Source organism: Schistocerca nitens, chromosome 1 (genome assembly GCF_023898315.1).
Source record: "Schistocerca nitens isolate TAMUIC-IGC-003100 chromosome 1, iqSchNite1.1, whole genome shotgun sequence".
Taxonomy (NCBI): Eukaryota; Metazoa; Arthropoda; class Insecta; order Orthoptera; family Acrididae; genus Schistocerca; species Schistocerca nitens.
Window position 1 is genome coordinate 799,382,735 of NC_064614.1, and position 15,401 is coordinate 799,398,135.

Here is a 15,401-nt window from a genome sequence, read left to right on the forward strand (position 1 = left end):
GCATCCACATGGCCGGCCCGCAACAGTGATGCCCATCCACTGCAGCTTCAAGCTGTGTAACCGAAGCCAGCACATCATGGAGCTTAGAACGAAGTATCACCATATAGGCTCGCATCTGAACACTGCAAACACAGCGCCTATCCATATCAAAGACGGTGAAAAACTACATTATACAGACAGACAACAGATTATCTATACACGTTGCGGAACTATACTCAAGACACTGATGAAACCGCGAGAACTATGTCTAATAAATAAGATTAACATCAGAAATTCAAAAACTAAACTATCAAAGCACACACGTGAGACTAAATAATTCGCCCATGGTTAGGAATATGAAATATTTCACAAAATCAGTTTACTTTCCGACAAAAACGGAAACACTAGAGCTGTGTCTATTTAATATTAAACAAACACGTAGAAATTTAAAAACCAAAGCACACACATGAAACTATGTAGTTCGCTGCTGGTTAGGAACTCGTAAGATATCACGAAAGCGGTTTCTTCCCTGTTGTATTTTTCGGCTGGTGGCTGCTGACTGACATCGGGGCAAATGCGAGGATTGTTTATCTGAAAGGGCACTGCCGATTTTCTCCCCCATCCTTGAAACCACCTGAGGTTGTGCTCCGCTTGTAAAGATCACGATATTGACGGGACATTAAACCCTCATCTTCTAGCCTTCCTTTTTACAATTTTCTCTACATCCTCTAAACACTTATTCCAGGGCAGTCCCCTTGCTTTCTTTCCCAGCACTTGCCATTCAAGAATGGTCATCAAGAAGGTCTTGTGTCTCATGACATGTCAAATAAATTACATTTTTCTCCTGTCCATTTCCTTTAATAACCATCTCTCTTCATTAACATCCATTAAGATTCAACAGGTTCTTTTTCCTTCTGTCCAGCTCGTTCTTGTCGTTTTCCACCATAGTGACATTTCAGCAGCTTCAAGTCAATCCGTTTCCAATTTACACAGCATCCAATATTCACTTTCATTAAGCAGTGGACTTCATACAATTTACTTTGGAAAGAATTTTCTGACGTCTATATTCATATCTTTGGTGGTTAAAACGTTTCTCCTTTGACATAAATGCCTGTATTGCCAATCCAATCCTCTTCTTCACTTCCACTAACCACCTGGTTTCCTCTGATTATGATACCTTGACAACAAATTTTTTTCATCTCAGCAGTTCTGACGTCATCATTTTATATATTTATTTTATTATAAATCGAGTCACGGAATACAGAAGTTTATTACTCAGGTTATTAATTTCGGTCAACGACGAACGTCTTCAGACGTAAAAATAAGCATGCTAGGGTAGCTTGACGTTCAGTGTTTCCAAACTATACAAAATACAGAATCAGAAATCACTAAGAGCAAATATGACAGGATTTGCGTACATGCTTACAGTGATTTCTGATACTGTATTTTGTGTAATTTAGAAATATTGTACCCTAAGCTAACTCTGAATGCTTATGTTTATGTTGTAGGATGGTTATCACTGACAGAAATTAATAACATGATTAATAAACATCTGTGGTCCACGACTGGATTTATAACAAAATAAATAATTCGTGAATTTCTTGAGCACGTTACTGAGATTGTGAGGCAACTTGTGACTTTTTATACTGGTTTTTATTTCTTCCACAGTTTATCGTACTGCCATTACAATCGTTTTCCGTTCGATCACTTTTAATTTCCATAGTTTAACATTGTGTGATAGGGTTTGTAGCATTCTATTCATTTCGTGATTGGACGCTGCAACTGTAAGGTTGTCATTACCAAATCTGATACAATGCATGCTTTCGGTAATGGCTTTCGTTCCTTCATTTCACGATTTCAATAGCTTCCTCAATGAACAAAATGGTTCAAATGGCTCTGAGCACTATGGGCCTTAACTTCTGAGGTCATCAGTCTCCTAGATCTTAGAACTACTTAAACCTAACTAACCTAAGGACATCATACACACCCAAGCCCAAGGCAGGATTCTAACATGCGACCGTAGCGGTCGCGCGGTTCCAGACTGTAGCACCTAGAACCGCTCGGCCACAACGGCCGGCCCTCAATGAACACATCAGGTAAATAAGGAGACAGGTGACATCCTTGTCCAACTCCTTTTCTAATTATAGTACCTTCCTCCACTTTACTAATGTTTATTTTTGTGCGGTAATTCTGGTAATGGAGCTTAATTTTCTGGTAATGGGCTTAAGACTGAACGTTATGGAACACAAGTGACGGCGTTACTTCAGCACGGGAACACCTTCGTGCCACGAGCAGAGGAATCGGATGAGACGTTTCCATCGCGCTGTGGCGTGTATGTAGGGCGGCACGTACCTGTGAGGTACTGCCTCGGGCTGGAAGTCCACGTCCAGCCGGGCCGCCCCCGGTCTCGTGGGAAGACGCAGTCGAGGCGCAGCCCGGCGCCGGGCCGCACGGAGACGCCGCCCCACGGCTGCAGCGACGCCGCCTCTGCCAACGCGCGCACCACTATCGTCGGCGGCGACGCGTCTGCCACACGCACAATGAATACAGTCAGTTTTCCGACTTTATCGTCACGTCCTGCACTCAAAACTACACTCATTATGTACGGGGGGGATTCATGTTGGATGCAGGGGTATCTCCGGAATTGCACAGGAACAAACACCGTGTAAGCAAGATGCTATCATCGCATGAAGCTTTGATTCATTGTTCGGACAGTATGGCAGATGGAGCATCATATTTGACCGAGAACGAACTAGACGAGTTACGAGCGACCAGGGAAAGGAGTATGTTATTTAGCACCTCAGACCCGTATGTGAGACGCATCTGCTCGTAAAGTACAGACTGAAGCCATGGAAATTAACGGTAGCAAATCGACTGATCAATTCAGTTACTAGTGCTGGATGTCATTGCTACGACTGGCTGTAGCAATTAGTCCATTATGGAGACCTATGTTAAAATTTGCTTGCTTTATGATAAAGTTTGGCTCAATAGATACTACCTATCGTTGAAAGTAACTGAAAATCCTGTCACACACCCGTCGCCGGTCTGTAATCTTGCGTTCTCCTGCATGCACTGTGTTGGTCTAAAAGCTGTCAGGAAGGTAAGACATCGATCCTGCAAATCGCACAAGCAGCACTCTCTGACTTCCAAATCTACAGAGATCCCCGATATAACTAAACAGAATTTTGGAAACGACTGTTCTGTGAAATCACCTACTCAGATATACGTGGCCATGTCTCTTTAGAAAAAAAGTAGGTTCTGGATCAACATCTCCACCGCGCATAGACTGCATTAGCCAGTTGCAATTGTGAAGTGCAGCAACAGCACTCCAATTGATCAGTCATGGAGTAATAGCGTACTTATAATTATTATTTAATCGGCTTCTAACCGCCGTCACCCTTATTTCTCTGAAAATAACTTTACAATTGTTACGACACGTAATATACAATACCCGAAACGTATTAACACAACACAGGGTAACGTAACGACACTCAGATTTAAAAAAAGGTTCAAATGGCTCTGAGCACTATGGTATTTAATAGCGGAGGTCATCAGTCCCCTAGAACTTAGAACTACTTAAACCTAACTAATCTAAGGACATCACACACGTCCATGCCCGAGGCAGGATTCGAACCTGTGACCTTAGCGGTCGCGCGGTTCCACACTGAAGTGCCTAGAACCGCTCGGCCACTCCAGCCGGCAGACACTCAGATCAAACAGTGCTCTGTGATGTAGCTGCCGTCGGTGCAGGAACGCTTCAGCAAACCTGCGTTGTGATGCTCTACCATTGCATTCAGTGAAACCACAAACGAGAGCATACCGACCAATTCTTCATCAGTAGAGCTATCCATACAGAGGTGTATCACTGTCAACGTACAATTAACGCTTGCGGAAAAACGAACCTAAGACAGAATCGAGTGGCACTGAATGCAGGCTTCGAGGTCATGAGTAAAATGCGTTTGTAACAGCACATAGCTTGAGCGAATGAAAACTGGACACAGGACACAAAGCGCTTATCGTCGGCATTTCACTTTTTTTTAAATTTAATTTTTCCACAATTTTTGGACCTGTCATCTGGAATCTCTAAACATGTCGTACATATTCAATAATCTTGGTGACACATACAACGATATATTTGAATATAGTGGTTGGAGTAACCATTTGTAATATTAATTTAAAAATTAAATAAAAAATTGAAAAAATATTAATTAAAATATATATAGCATAAAATAAAAGGAAATAGGTCAAGTCACAAAGTGAATAATTTCAGCTTATATTACCAGATATGTTACTGGTTCCCTCAGAGTAACTCGAGGTCTGCCGACTACCGACGACTAGAGAGACACACACACACAAAGAGAGAGAGAGAGAGAGAGAGAGCTGGGCGTGTATTTCAGTATATGTGTTAGTGTTATCATCAGGAAGGAGGGCGGTTAGCAGATCTTCTGCTGATTTCCTCCATCCAGCCGTCATTGAGCCACAATCTTCACGAATTGTAGATATGACAGTAGATTCCATAATCTTTTGTCAGGAACTTATATGGTCTCCTCCACTTCCCCACCGAGCGCGGTGGCGCAGTGGTTAGACACTGGACTCGCATTCGGGAGGACGACGGTTCAATCCCACGTCCGGCCATTCTGATTTAGGTTTTCCGTGATTTCCCTAAATCACTCGAGGCAAATGCCGGGATGGTACCTCTGACAGGGCACGGCCGACTTCCTTCCCCATCCTTCCCTAATCCGATGAGACCGATGACCTCGCTGTCTGGTCTCCTTCCCCACACAACCCGACCCCAACCCCTCCACTTCCCCAATTTGTCAAACTGCAGTTGCCTTCGTAGAAACTTCTCCCACTATATTCTTCCAGTTTCCTGTAGCAACGTTTCGTAGCATATCTTCATTTCTCTGTATTTATGGAGGGTAGCAGTGCACTCTGATTGCCGTGAAGCACGTTGATAAACTTTTCTTCTTGATCTTGATATTCGCCTCAGGTTCTGTACTCAAAACTATAGTCATTATATATGGGGGCATTCATATACGATGCAGAGGGAAATCTCCGGAATTGGGCTCCAAGAGATCGTAGTCTGACTTTTCACGATTTTATCAGGGATATGAATGTTCTGTGGTCCTTGCAAGAGTTCGTTTAGTAGCTGTGTACCTCAGGCTGCACATTCCGGAAGTGATACCGTTGTAAATGCTGCATATAGGCAAGTTTAGCTAGTGTCCCTCCATTATCACCATGAGCCGTGGCTGGCTCATGTTATGTCTTGGATTAAACCTTGGTTGCTATGCTGTGGATAGTCTTCTGCAGTTATCGCAATTATGCTGTTATCCTCTCTCTCCATGAGTGGCAGCAGCGGTGTGTATCGATATTCGCACCTTGTATCTTTGTCCTGGCGCTTATAGTCTCCAGCTGGGCGGTGTGCGACCGGTTGGTCGGTTGGCGTGGAGCAGCGAGGAAATCTCCACGGCGTGTAGTTTGGCCAGGACCGCTGGCGTTGTCTATGTGCGGTCGGAGTGTGTGGTGCTCTTCCCATTGCTACGAGGTCTGTGGCTCACCGATCGTGGACACAAAAGTTGAGTTTTGACTTAATCTACCACCAAACCACGACTGTTCACATTGTGTCGTTTGGATTTCGTTGTTGGCTGTTGGGACATTCCCGCGAGCTGCCTTATGGCCGTTAACTTTCTGGTTACCTGTCCTGGCCGTTGACATAAATTCAGGTAGCGTATTTTCCTCATCGTGTTGTCACTGTCCAGCAAGGTGTGTAGTTTGACAGCTCAATGTATAATGGGTTGTGGGCGCCAATACTTTCTACGTTGTTACATTGAACTCCCTGTTGTGAGCTGGTCAGGTGGAGTGGAAGTTATCTTGTCAGTGGGTCCGTTTACTGTCTTACGGTTGGGTTGTCGTCGGATCGAGAATGGCTGGGCTGACTGCCTGTCTCACGTAGGAAAGCGTTAGTGTTTTAATTCCAAGAGTACCCTCAGAAACTTCTGAGTGCCGTTGCGTGTACTGCCTTTTCTTATTTGTTCTTGTTGTTTGTATTTGTATGGCTTCTAGCTGATTTTAAGTTAAGATTGTTTTGCTCTTAAGGTGTAAGATTGTTTGGGCCTTCAGCCTAATTTAAGGAAAAGTTTTGAGTAAGGACTTTGGCCTTTTCTAAAAATTTAATTTTGTTGAGTCTTAAGTGATGGGCCTTCAGCCGATTTTTAAATTAAAGTTGTTTTGCTCTTAAGGTGTCAGATTGTTTGGGCTTTCAGCCTAATTAAAGAACTTTTTTAAGGTGAGGCCTTTTGCCTTTTAAAAATTTAATTTTGGTTTGAATCTTAATTGAAAGAACTGATTTAAAATAAGACCTTCTGCCTTTTACGTTTCTGATTTTGATTTGAGTCTCAAGTTATTGGATTTCAGCTGATTTTAAATTAAAGTGGTCTTGCCCTTAAGGCATGAGGTTGTATGGCGTATTCAGACCGTTATTAAGTTCCAAAAATTAATTTCGTGTTTCTTTTTTTAAAAAAAATCTTGGCTTTTATAATGTTAGGTCAAATAAATAATGTTGCACGTTCGATTGCAACTGTCAGCCGCTTATTTTGGTCCCTTTCCACAATTTAAACTACCTGTCCTGTCCTGCAGGTTTATCAGGGCGTCTCACGCCACTTTCTCCTTCGATGACAATTTCATTGTGTTCACTGGATGTCAGATATGGAACACCTGCAAAATATTAATCTTAGCTGCTGCTGTGGGGTTTGCTAAAGTGACATCTGTGTTAGTCGCTGCACCTGGTTGAATTATAAACACCTGCGCCATTGGCAGATGCGGCAGCCCAGCGTCATTGTTCACACGTTCAATGAAAACATATAGACTATGTGATCAAAAGTATCTGGGCACCTGGTTGAAAATGCTTACAAGTCCGTGGTGCCCTCCATCAGCAATAATGGAATTCAGTATGGTGTTGGCCCATCCTTAGCCTTGATGACAGCATCCACTCTCGCAGGCATACGTTCAATCAGGTGCTGGAAGGTTTTTAGGGGAATATCAGCCCATTCTTCATGGAGTGCTACACTGAGGAGAGGTATCGATGTCGGTCGGTGAGGCCCGGTACGAAGTCGGCGTTCCAAAACATTCCAAAGCTGTTCTGTAGGCTTCAGGTCAGGACTCTGTACAGGCCAGTTCATTATAGGGATGTTATTGTCGTCTAACCACTCCGCCAGGGGCCATGCGTTATGAACAGGTACTCGATCGTGTTGACAGAATTGCTCTTAAACAGTGGGAAACATGAAGTGCTAAAAACATCAAAGTAGGCCTGTGCTCTGACAATGCCACCCAAAACAACCAGTGGTGCAAGTCCCCTTCATGAAAAACACGACCACACCATAAAACCACCGCCTCCGAATCTTACTGGTGGCGCTACACACGCTGGCAGATGACGTTCACCGGGCATTCGCCATATTTACACCCTACCATACGATCGCCAGATTGTGTAATGTGATTCGTGACTCCACACAACGTTTTCCCACTGTTCAGTCGTCCAATGTTTACGCTCCTTACACCAAGCGAGGCGTCGTTTGGCATTTGCCAGCGTGATGTGTGGCTTATAAGCAGCCGCTCGACCGTGAAATCCAAGTTATCTCAATTCCTGCCTGTCATAGTACTTGCAGTGTATCCCGATGCAGTTTGGAATTCCTGTGTGATGGTCTGGATAGATGTCTGCCTATTAAACATCTGTCGGCGGTCTCTGTCAGACAACAGAGGAGATCGGCCTGTACGCTTTTGTGCTGTACGTTTCCCTTCACGTTTTCACTTCACTATCACGTCGGAAACAGTGTACCTATGGATGTTTAGGAGTGTGGAAATCTCGCATACAGACGTATGACACAAGTGACACTCAATTATCTGACCACATTCGAAGTCCGTGAGTTCCTCAGAGCGCCCCATTCTGGTCTCTGAGGATGTCTAAAGAATACTGAGGTCGCTGACGTGGAGTACCTGGCAGTAGGTGGCAGCAAAAGGCACCTAATATGAAATCGTATGGTTTTGGGGGTGTCCGGAAACTTGTGATCACATACTGTAAATGGCAAAGAGTTTATAGGAAGTCTACCACCACAAACAGGTATTTAGACATCGCTCGGTGCCACCTTCCAACGAAAATCAAACCGCTTTGAACTCTGCCTTCATACGCACTCCACATGAGTGACGATAAGAGCTTGCGATCCATGCTAGATTTCCTTAGCTAAACATTTAGAGACTACGGCAATGACTACGTTGCCGTAAAAAAGGTTTCGAATGAAGCGGTAATAACAATAACGCCATCAGGAAGAACAAGGTTGTTTTCACACGTTCTATTTGTTCCTGCAGTGATAGAGCACACAGCCTGAATCTTCCGAGAGAATAGTAAAAGTTATAGTTTAAATAATAAATTTAATCGACCAATTAAATCTATTAACTTTAAATTACCAGTACAGGTAGTCGTGTCACAAAATTTGTATCGTACTTCTACCTTCGTTGCATGAAGCGTGACACTGACAGTACTTGAACAAATCGTAGTATTGCAGATAATGGCGAGAGAGCTGCCCCCGAAGCTAAGGCTGACGCAAACTGGGCACCCTCACCCTTGCCTTAGGCAAAACAAGAGTCAGGGGCAGTTCTTTCAAATCACTCCCCCCCCCCCTCCCCCCACTTGAGTTGGTACTCGATCTCAGGTGGTCGGGCCATGACTCAGCTTAGATGTTCGAAAGGCCAGTCTATAAAGGCGCCAGTATTTCGCTGTTCGTTTTCCGTAGTCCATGACTGTCCACAGGCTCACTCTCCAGCCGCCGGCGGGTCGGCATGGGAGTGGCTTCCACGAAATGAGCCGTGCCGTTATTACTCTCCCTTGTTGCACACTACATTTCCACCCGCGCTAGGCTGCAGCAGAGCAATTACCTGTAAGCAGCTTTCTTCTTCTGTGTGTGTGTGTGTGTGTGTGTGTGTGTGTGTGTGTGCTCCTTTGCTGTACCGCTTTATTTAATTTAAGTGGACGCATTGCCCACGGCTAGGTGCAAACGTGGTTCTGGCAGCCCAACGATGATCTGTTTTCAGAACTCCGTAATAAAATTCTGGTACCCTTTTTCCAATGAAAAATACAAGGGATGGATAAAAATGTGGAGACACCAAAAATATTATTATTCGTCACAATCCACGTCTAGGACCATCGCTTACAGTCACTCGACTCACACTTCCGTCCGCATTGTGATTTAGTGGATGTAGTTTTTCCGATTTCACTATGTTGTTTGTTGTGGTCTTCAGTCCTGAGACTGGTTTGATGCAGCTCTCCATGTTACTCAATCCTGTGCAAGCTTCTTCATCTACCCGTACCTACTGCAACCTACATTTTGAATCTGCTTAGTGTATTCATTTCTTGGTCTCCCTCTACGATTTTTACCCTCCACGCTGCCCTCCAGTACTAAATTGGTGATCCCTGGATTCCTCAGAACATGTCATACCAACCGATCCCTTCTTCTTGTCAAGTTGTGACACAGACTCCTCTTCTTCCCAATTCTATTCAATACCTCCTCATTAGTTATGTGATCTATCATTCTGATCTTGAGCATTCGTCTGTAGCACCACATTTCAAAAGCTTCTATCTCTTCTTGTCCAAACTATGTATCGTCCATGTTTCACTTTCATACATGGCTACACTCCATACAAATACTTTCCGAAACTACTTCCTGACACTTAAATCCATACTCGATGTTAACAAATTTCTCTTCTTCAGAAACGCTTTCCTTGCCATTGCCAGTCTACATTTTATATCTACTTCGACCAACATCAGTTATTTTGCTCCCCAAATAGCTAAACTCCTTTACTACTTTGTGTCTCGTTTCCTAATCTAATTCCCTCAGCATCACCCGACTTAATTCGACTACATTCCATTATCCACGTATTGCTTTTGTTGATGTTCATCTTATATCCTCCTTTCAAGACACTGTCCATTCCGTTCAACTGATCTTCCAACTCCTTTGCTGTCTCTGACAGAATTACAATGTCATCGGTGAACCTCAAAGTTTTTATTTCTTCTCCCTGGATTTTAATACCTACGCCGAATTTTTCTTTTGTTTCCTTTACTGCTTGCTCAATATACAGATTGAATAACATCGGGGAGAGGCTACAGCCCTGTCTCACTCCCTTCCCAACCGCTACTTCCCTTTCATGCCCCTCGACTTTTCCAACTGCCATCTGGTTTCTGTAAAAACTGTAAATAGCCTTTCACTCCCTGTATTTTACCCCTACCATCTTTAGAATTTGAAAGACAGTATTCCAGTCAACACTATGAAAAGCTTTCTCTAAGTCTACAAATGCTAGAAACGTAGATTTGCCTTTCCTTAATCTAGCTTCTAAGACAATTCGTAGAGTCAATATTGCCTTACGTGTTCCAATATTTCTACGGAATCCAAACTGATCTTCCCCGAGATCGGCTTCTATCAGTTTTTCCATTCGTCTGTAAAGAATTCGCGTTAATGTTTTGTAGCTGTAATTTCACATCTGTCAACACCTGCTTTCTTTGGGATTGGAATTATTATATTCTTCTTTAAATCTGAGGGTATTTCGACTGTCTCGTACATCTTGCTCACCAGATGGTAGAGTTTTGTCAGGACTGGCTCTCCCAAGGCCGTCAGTAGTTCTAATGGATTGTTGTCTACTCCCGGGGCCTTATTTCGACTCAGGTCTTTCAGTGCTCTGTCAAACTCTTCACGCAGTATCGTATCTCCCATTTCATCTTCATCTACATCCTCTTCCAATTCCATAATATTGTCCTCAAGTACATCGCCCTTGTATAGACCCTCTATATACTCCTTCCACTTTACTGCTTTCCCTTCTTTGCTTAGAACTGGGTATCCATCTGAGCTCTTGATACTCATACAAGTGGTTCTCTTTTCTCCAATGTTCTCTTTAATTTTCCTGTAGGCAGTATCTATCTTACCCCTAGTGAGATACGCCTCTACATCCTTGCATTGTCCTCTAGCCATCCCTGCTTAGCCATTTTGCACTTCCCGTCGATCTCATTTTTGAGACGTTTGTATTCCTTTTTGCCTGTTTCATTTACTGCATTTTTTATATTTTATCCTTTCATCAATTATATTCAATATTTTTTCTGATACCTGAGGATTTCTACTAGTCCTCGTCTTTTTACCTACTTGATCCTCTGCTGCCTTCACTACTTCATCCCTCAAAGGTACCCATTCTTCTTCTATTGTATTTCTTTCCCCCATTCCTGTCAATTGTTCCCTTATGCTCTCCCTGAAAGTCTGTACAACCTCTGGTTTAGTCAGTTTATCCAGGTCCCAACTCCTTAAATTCCTACCTTTTTACAGTTTCTTCAGTTTTAATCTCTAGTTCATAACTAATAGATTGTGGTCACAGTCCACATCTGCACCTGGAAAAGTCTTACAACCTGATTCCTAAATCTCTGTCTTACCATTATATAATCCATTTGATACCATCCAGTATCTCCAGGCTTCTTGCATGTATACAACCTTCTTTCATGATTCTTGAACCAAGTGTTAGCTAACTTATATGCTCTGTGCGAAATTCTACCAGGCGGCTTCCTCTTTCATTTATTACCCCCAATCCATATTCACCTACTATGTTTCCTTCTCTGCCTTTTCCTACTATTGGATTCCAGTCACCCATGACTATAAAATTTTCGTCTCGCTTCACTATCTGCTTTCCCGATATGAGGTTTATATTCGATACGGTACCCCTTGTAACACCAAACACTTCAGCCAGGCTCCATGGCCGAGTGGTTCTAGGCACTTCAGTACGGAACCGCGCAGCTGCTACGGTCGCAGGTTCGAATCCTGCCTCGGGCATGGATGTGTGTGATATCCTTAAGTTAGTTAGGTTTAAGTGGTGCTAAGTCTAGGCGACTGATGACCTCAGATATCAAGTCCCAAAGTGCTCAGAGCCATTTTTGGACCAAACACCTCAGCTACGTTGCTTGCGGAAGCACCCACCATACGAGCACCAACAGGTCACTAAGGTTCAGATTCACTTGGCTCCGACAAAATGACCCACAGCTACACAGAACAACGTTCCGACCACGACCGACACTTGCACAGTATTGAGGACATTCCAGACGTGCCGTTCGTCGTCAAATACAACAGCATAGCCTTCAGGCTTGGCCAGCACCTGGATTCATATCCAAGCATGAATTTCTCGCGATGTTACGTTATTTTTGCTCAACTTACGTAAATCTTGTCATTGCGGCCAGTAACGGCGGAAAAGTGGATATACCTTATTCATTGCAAGATACCGTCAGTATCAGTGTATTTACAGAACGTGAACGTCTCCTGCAAGCAGGGTAGCCAATCCTCATTGCGTGTGTAAGGGTTAAAATATTTAATCATATTATTACACTTGGGTGGTGTCTGTACTTTTGGACATACATGTCCGAAAGGGCAGACACCATCTATATGTAATATATGTGGGGGACGACGTTACGATATTTTAGTGCTGATGCACAACATTATCCGAAACCTTGCGGGAATACAATCTGCGATCAGTGGATAGTGGACCCTAACCTGTAACATCCGGCATACCCAGGTTTCCGTAGTACGGGGTACGTGCTCGTACAGGCAAGGCGGTTACGACGGCCTCTCTCGTAAAGCGGGGGATTTTCTATGCCCAGGGACTGGGTGTTTGTGCTGTCCTCATCTGTCATCTCGTAAAGTGGGAATCAATTTTCGACTCCCGGTCCAGCACAGATTTTCACTTGCCGCAGTTGGGTTCGCGCAATGTTGCACTGCAGCTAAAAGTCGAATATTTATTTCGTCATGTATTAATCATATTAGCTGCGTCTCATTTGATTACACTTGTCAGCCACATAATCAATTCTTCCTGCACCCTGCCACACTGGAGGCGAAACTGGGAGGACAATAAAAGAGTGAGTTAAAGAGCACGAATACGACGCAAGTTTCAGATAAAAAGCAAACTGGGCGGTAGTGAATCACCAAGGAGAATATAACCTTGTTATTGATTTTAAAAATTTACAAGTGCTTGCTTGAGAAAATGATACCTATAGAAGGGCAGCCAGTGAAACAGTTTCAATATCGGAGAATGAGTACAATTACGATAGATGATGATTTCTGGGTTGTGGAGCGCTCAACTGCGCGGTCATCAGCGCCGGCGCACGTTCCTAATCTGTACACAGTCCAATCTAGCCACGTTTATGAATGATGATGGAATGATGAGAACAACACAGATACCCAGTCTCCGGGCAGAGAAAATTCCCAACCCGGCCGGAAATCGAATCCGGGACCCCGTGATCCAGAGATAGCAACGCTAGCCGCTAGACCACGAGCTGCTGACAGTTTCAATAGAGATAGTGGCTACAGGCTTCCGTATCTGTGGGTACCCGCTATCAAAAGGTAAACTCGCAGTCAGGGCGGGTAAGGAATATAAGCAACTGCCAGTAAACAACCACAGTGCCTGCTTTCAGTAATTAAACTATGGCGACGGCCCACGAAATAGCAGGCTGAAGAACTTTTCCCAATAACTCCACTTCACAGAAAAAGCTCGAAAAGTAGCCTTTTAGATGGTTCAAATGGCTCTGAGCACTATGGGAGTCAACTGCTGAGGTTATTAGTCCCCTAGAACTTAGAACTAGTTAAACCTAACTAACCTACGGACATCACAAACATCCATGCCCGAGGCAGGATTCGAACCTGCGACCGTAGTGGTCTTGCGGTTCCAGACTGCAGCGCCTTTAACCGCACGGCCACTGCGGCCGGCTAGCCTTTTAGAAAAGGACGTTATAGTGCCGACAGTGTTCAGCTGTTCAGAGACATTACAACAATCCTGAAGAAGATCAGTGCACAAGGTCTGAGAAGTCTAGCATCGAAGATGTTTGAAAATGATTATGATGCGACCTAACGGCTGAGAAAATTGTACCATCAATGACAAGGGCTACGGTAGCATGCAGACTTGCATATGGAACACCTTTCTCACGTTCTCAGCTACGTAATGTGATCAACCTTTCTTACTTATTCTGTCTGACAGTTAATGAACTGTCAATGTCGCCGATTTGTGCTTTTGGTTAATCCAGTGAACGCTTGCAGTATTGCTGTATGTGAAGGTGTCCTACTACAGTATCATCGTCTATTAATACCTCGTTCTGAAACGTACACATCAGTTGCACCCAGCATTTTGTACCATTTATATAATGCTCGTTTGGTAGCTAGATAATGTCCCTTCTTTTGATACGACTTTACCTCTTTATCTTCCTTTTTCCTAAGATTCAGTGGGCAACACTGTTCACTGAACTCTTTGTTAACTTTCACTTCGTTGCAGTTGCAATTGATCATTTGCATTGGGGTATAACCAGAGCATAGCTAAACTGCTGTGAAATGTACTTTAATCGTAGATGGTCGATAGCAGCTTTTTTCACACTTATTGGAAGAGGTTTTATTTTGCAAATATACAAACATTTTGGTCCTCTTCAACTAACAAGGGCAGGCCACGACGTTTGGAATTGGGATTTACTGCAAACTTCGTACAATCGTAGTACTCCATGAGGACAACAAAATGTGTAAGCAGCAGCGCGTACTTCTCAAGCGTTATTGAGAAAATCGCAAGATAATTTCGGTCGTCAAATATATATACCTGTGCGTGGTCATTTTAACCATGAAGCGGCTGCAGCAGAGTGGTGCCGGCGCTGTAGCTCAGCGTGTTTGGTCAGAGCGTTAGCTTCCCTTTCTAATAAAAAAACTGAGCGGGTATCATCGGACGTCCGTCCTGAACATATTCAACGAACAATATAGAACAATTTTTTTTTTTTTAGTGTTTGGCGTTCAAGCCGCTGGATCGCTGGATCGAGTTCCATTCGTCAGTTTTTTTTTTATTTTCAACACAGTCATTTTCTTTACTGTTTATATTACAATTCATATAATGGGGAAAATACGTGTAATCGGATGAGATTTTATTAAATTTACTATGTTATTTGGCGGTCTACTAATTTTTCTTATAATGAATAACGTAATGTTCATAACTATCGACTAGTAAACGATCAAATGCATAAAGTCATACTGCACATGTCTGTTTGTCCGTGATTTGATAAATCCCTTATACCTGGAAGGAGCCCCAAACGACTTGTTACCTCCAAATTTTGACCGGCACAGACGGCTTTCGAAAGATGTATAATTAATCGTCGCGTTAGACATTACAAGTTGCAGGATGGTATTTTTCGTGAAAACATGGAAAACATAAAGTTAAACGGCAAAAGCTGCATTGAATAAATGCTATGTTTCCGCATACGCAAGGACTTTTGACGTTTTCAGTGGAAAAACAAACCTTGTTAACATTTTCAATAGCCTCTCTTTCAGACGATAGTTTGGAAGCAAACCATGCATAACGCAGAATTTCCTTAAAAATCGGCGCTGATA

The 15,401-nt window shown here is 43.3% G+C and overlaps 1 protein-coding gene across 1 annotated transcript in view; it reads right to left on the reverse strand.

The window, feature by feature from the left end:
• Positions 1-15,401, reverse strand: part of LOC126262451 (uncharacterized) — a 672,745-nt gene that overhangs the window by 127,667 nt on the left and 529,677 nt on the right. The window contains exon 4 of the mRNA XM_049959109.1: positions 2,332-2,505. Within this exon, the coding sequence (XP_049815066.1) occupies positions 2,332-2,505 (174 nt within the window). The remainder of the gene's footprint in view (positions 1-2,331; positions 2,506-15,401) is intronic.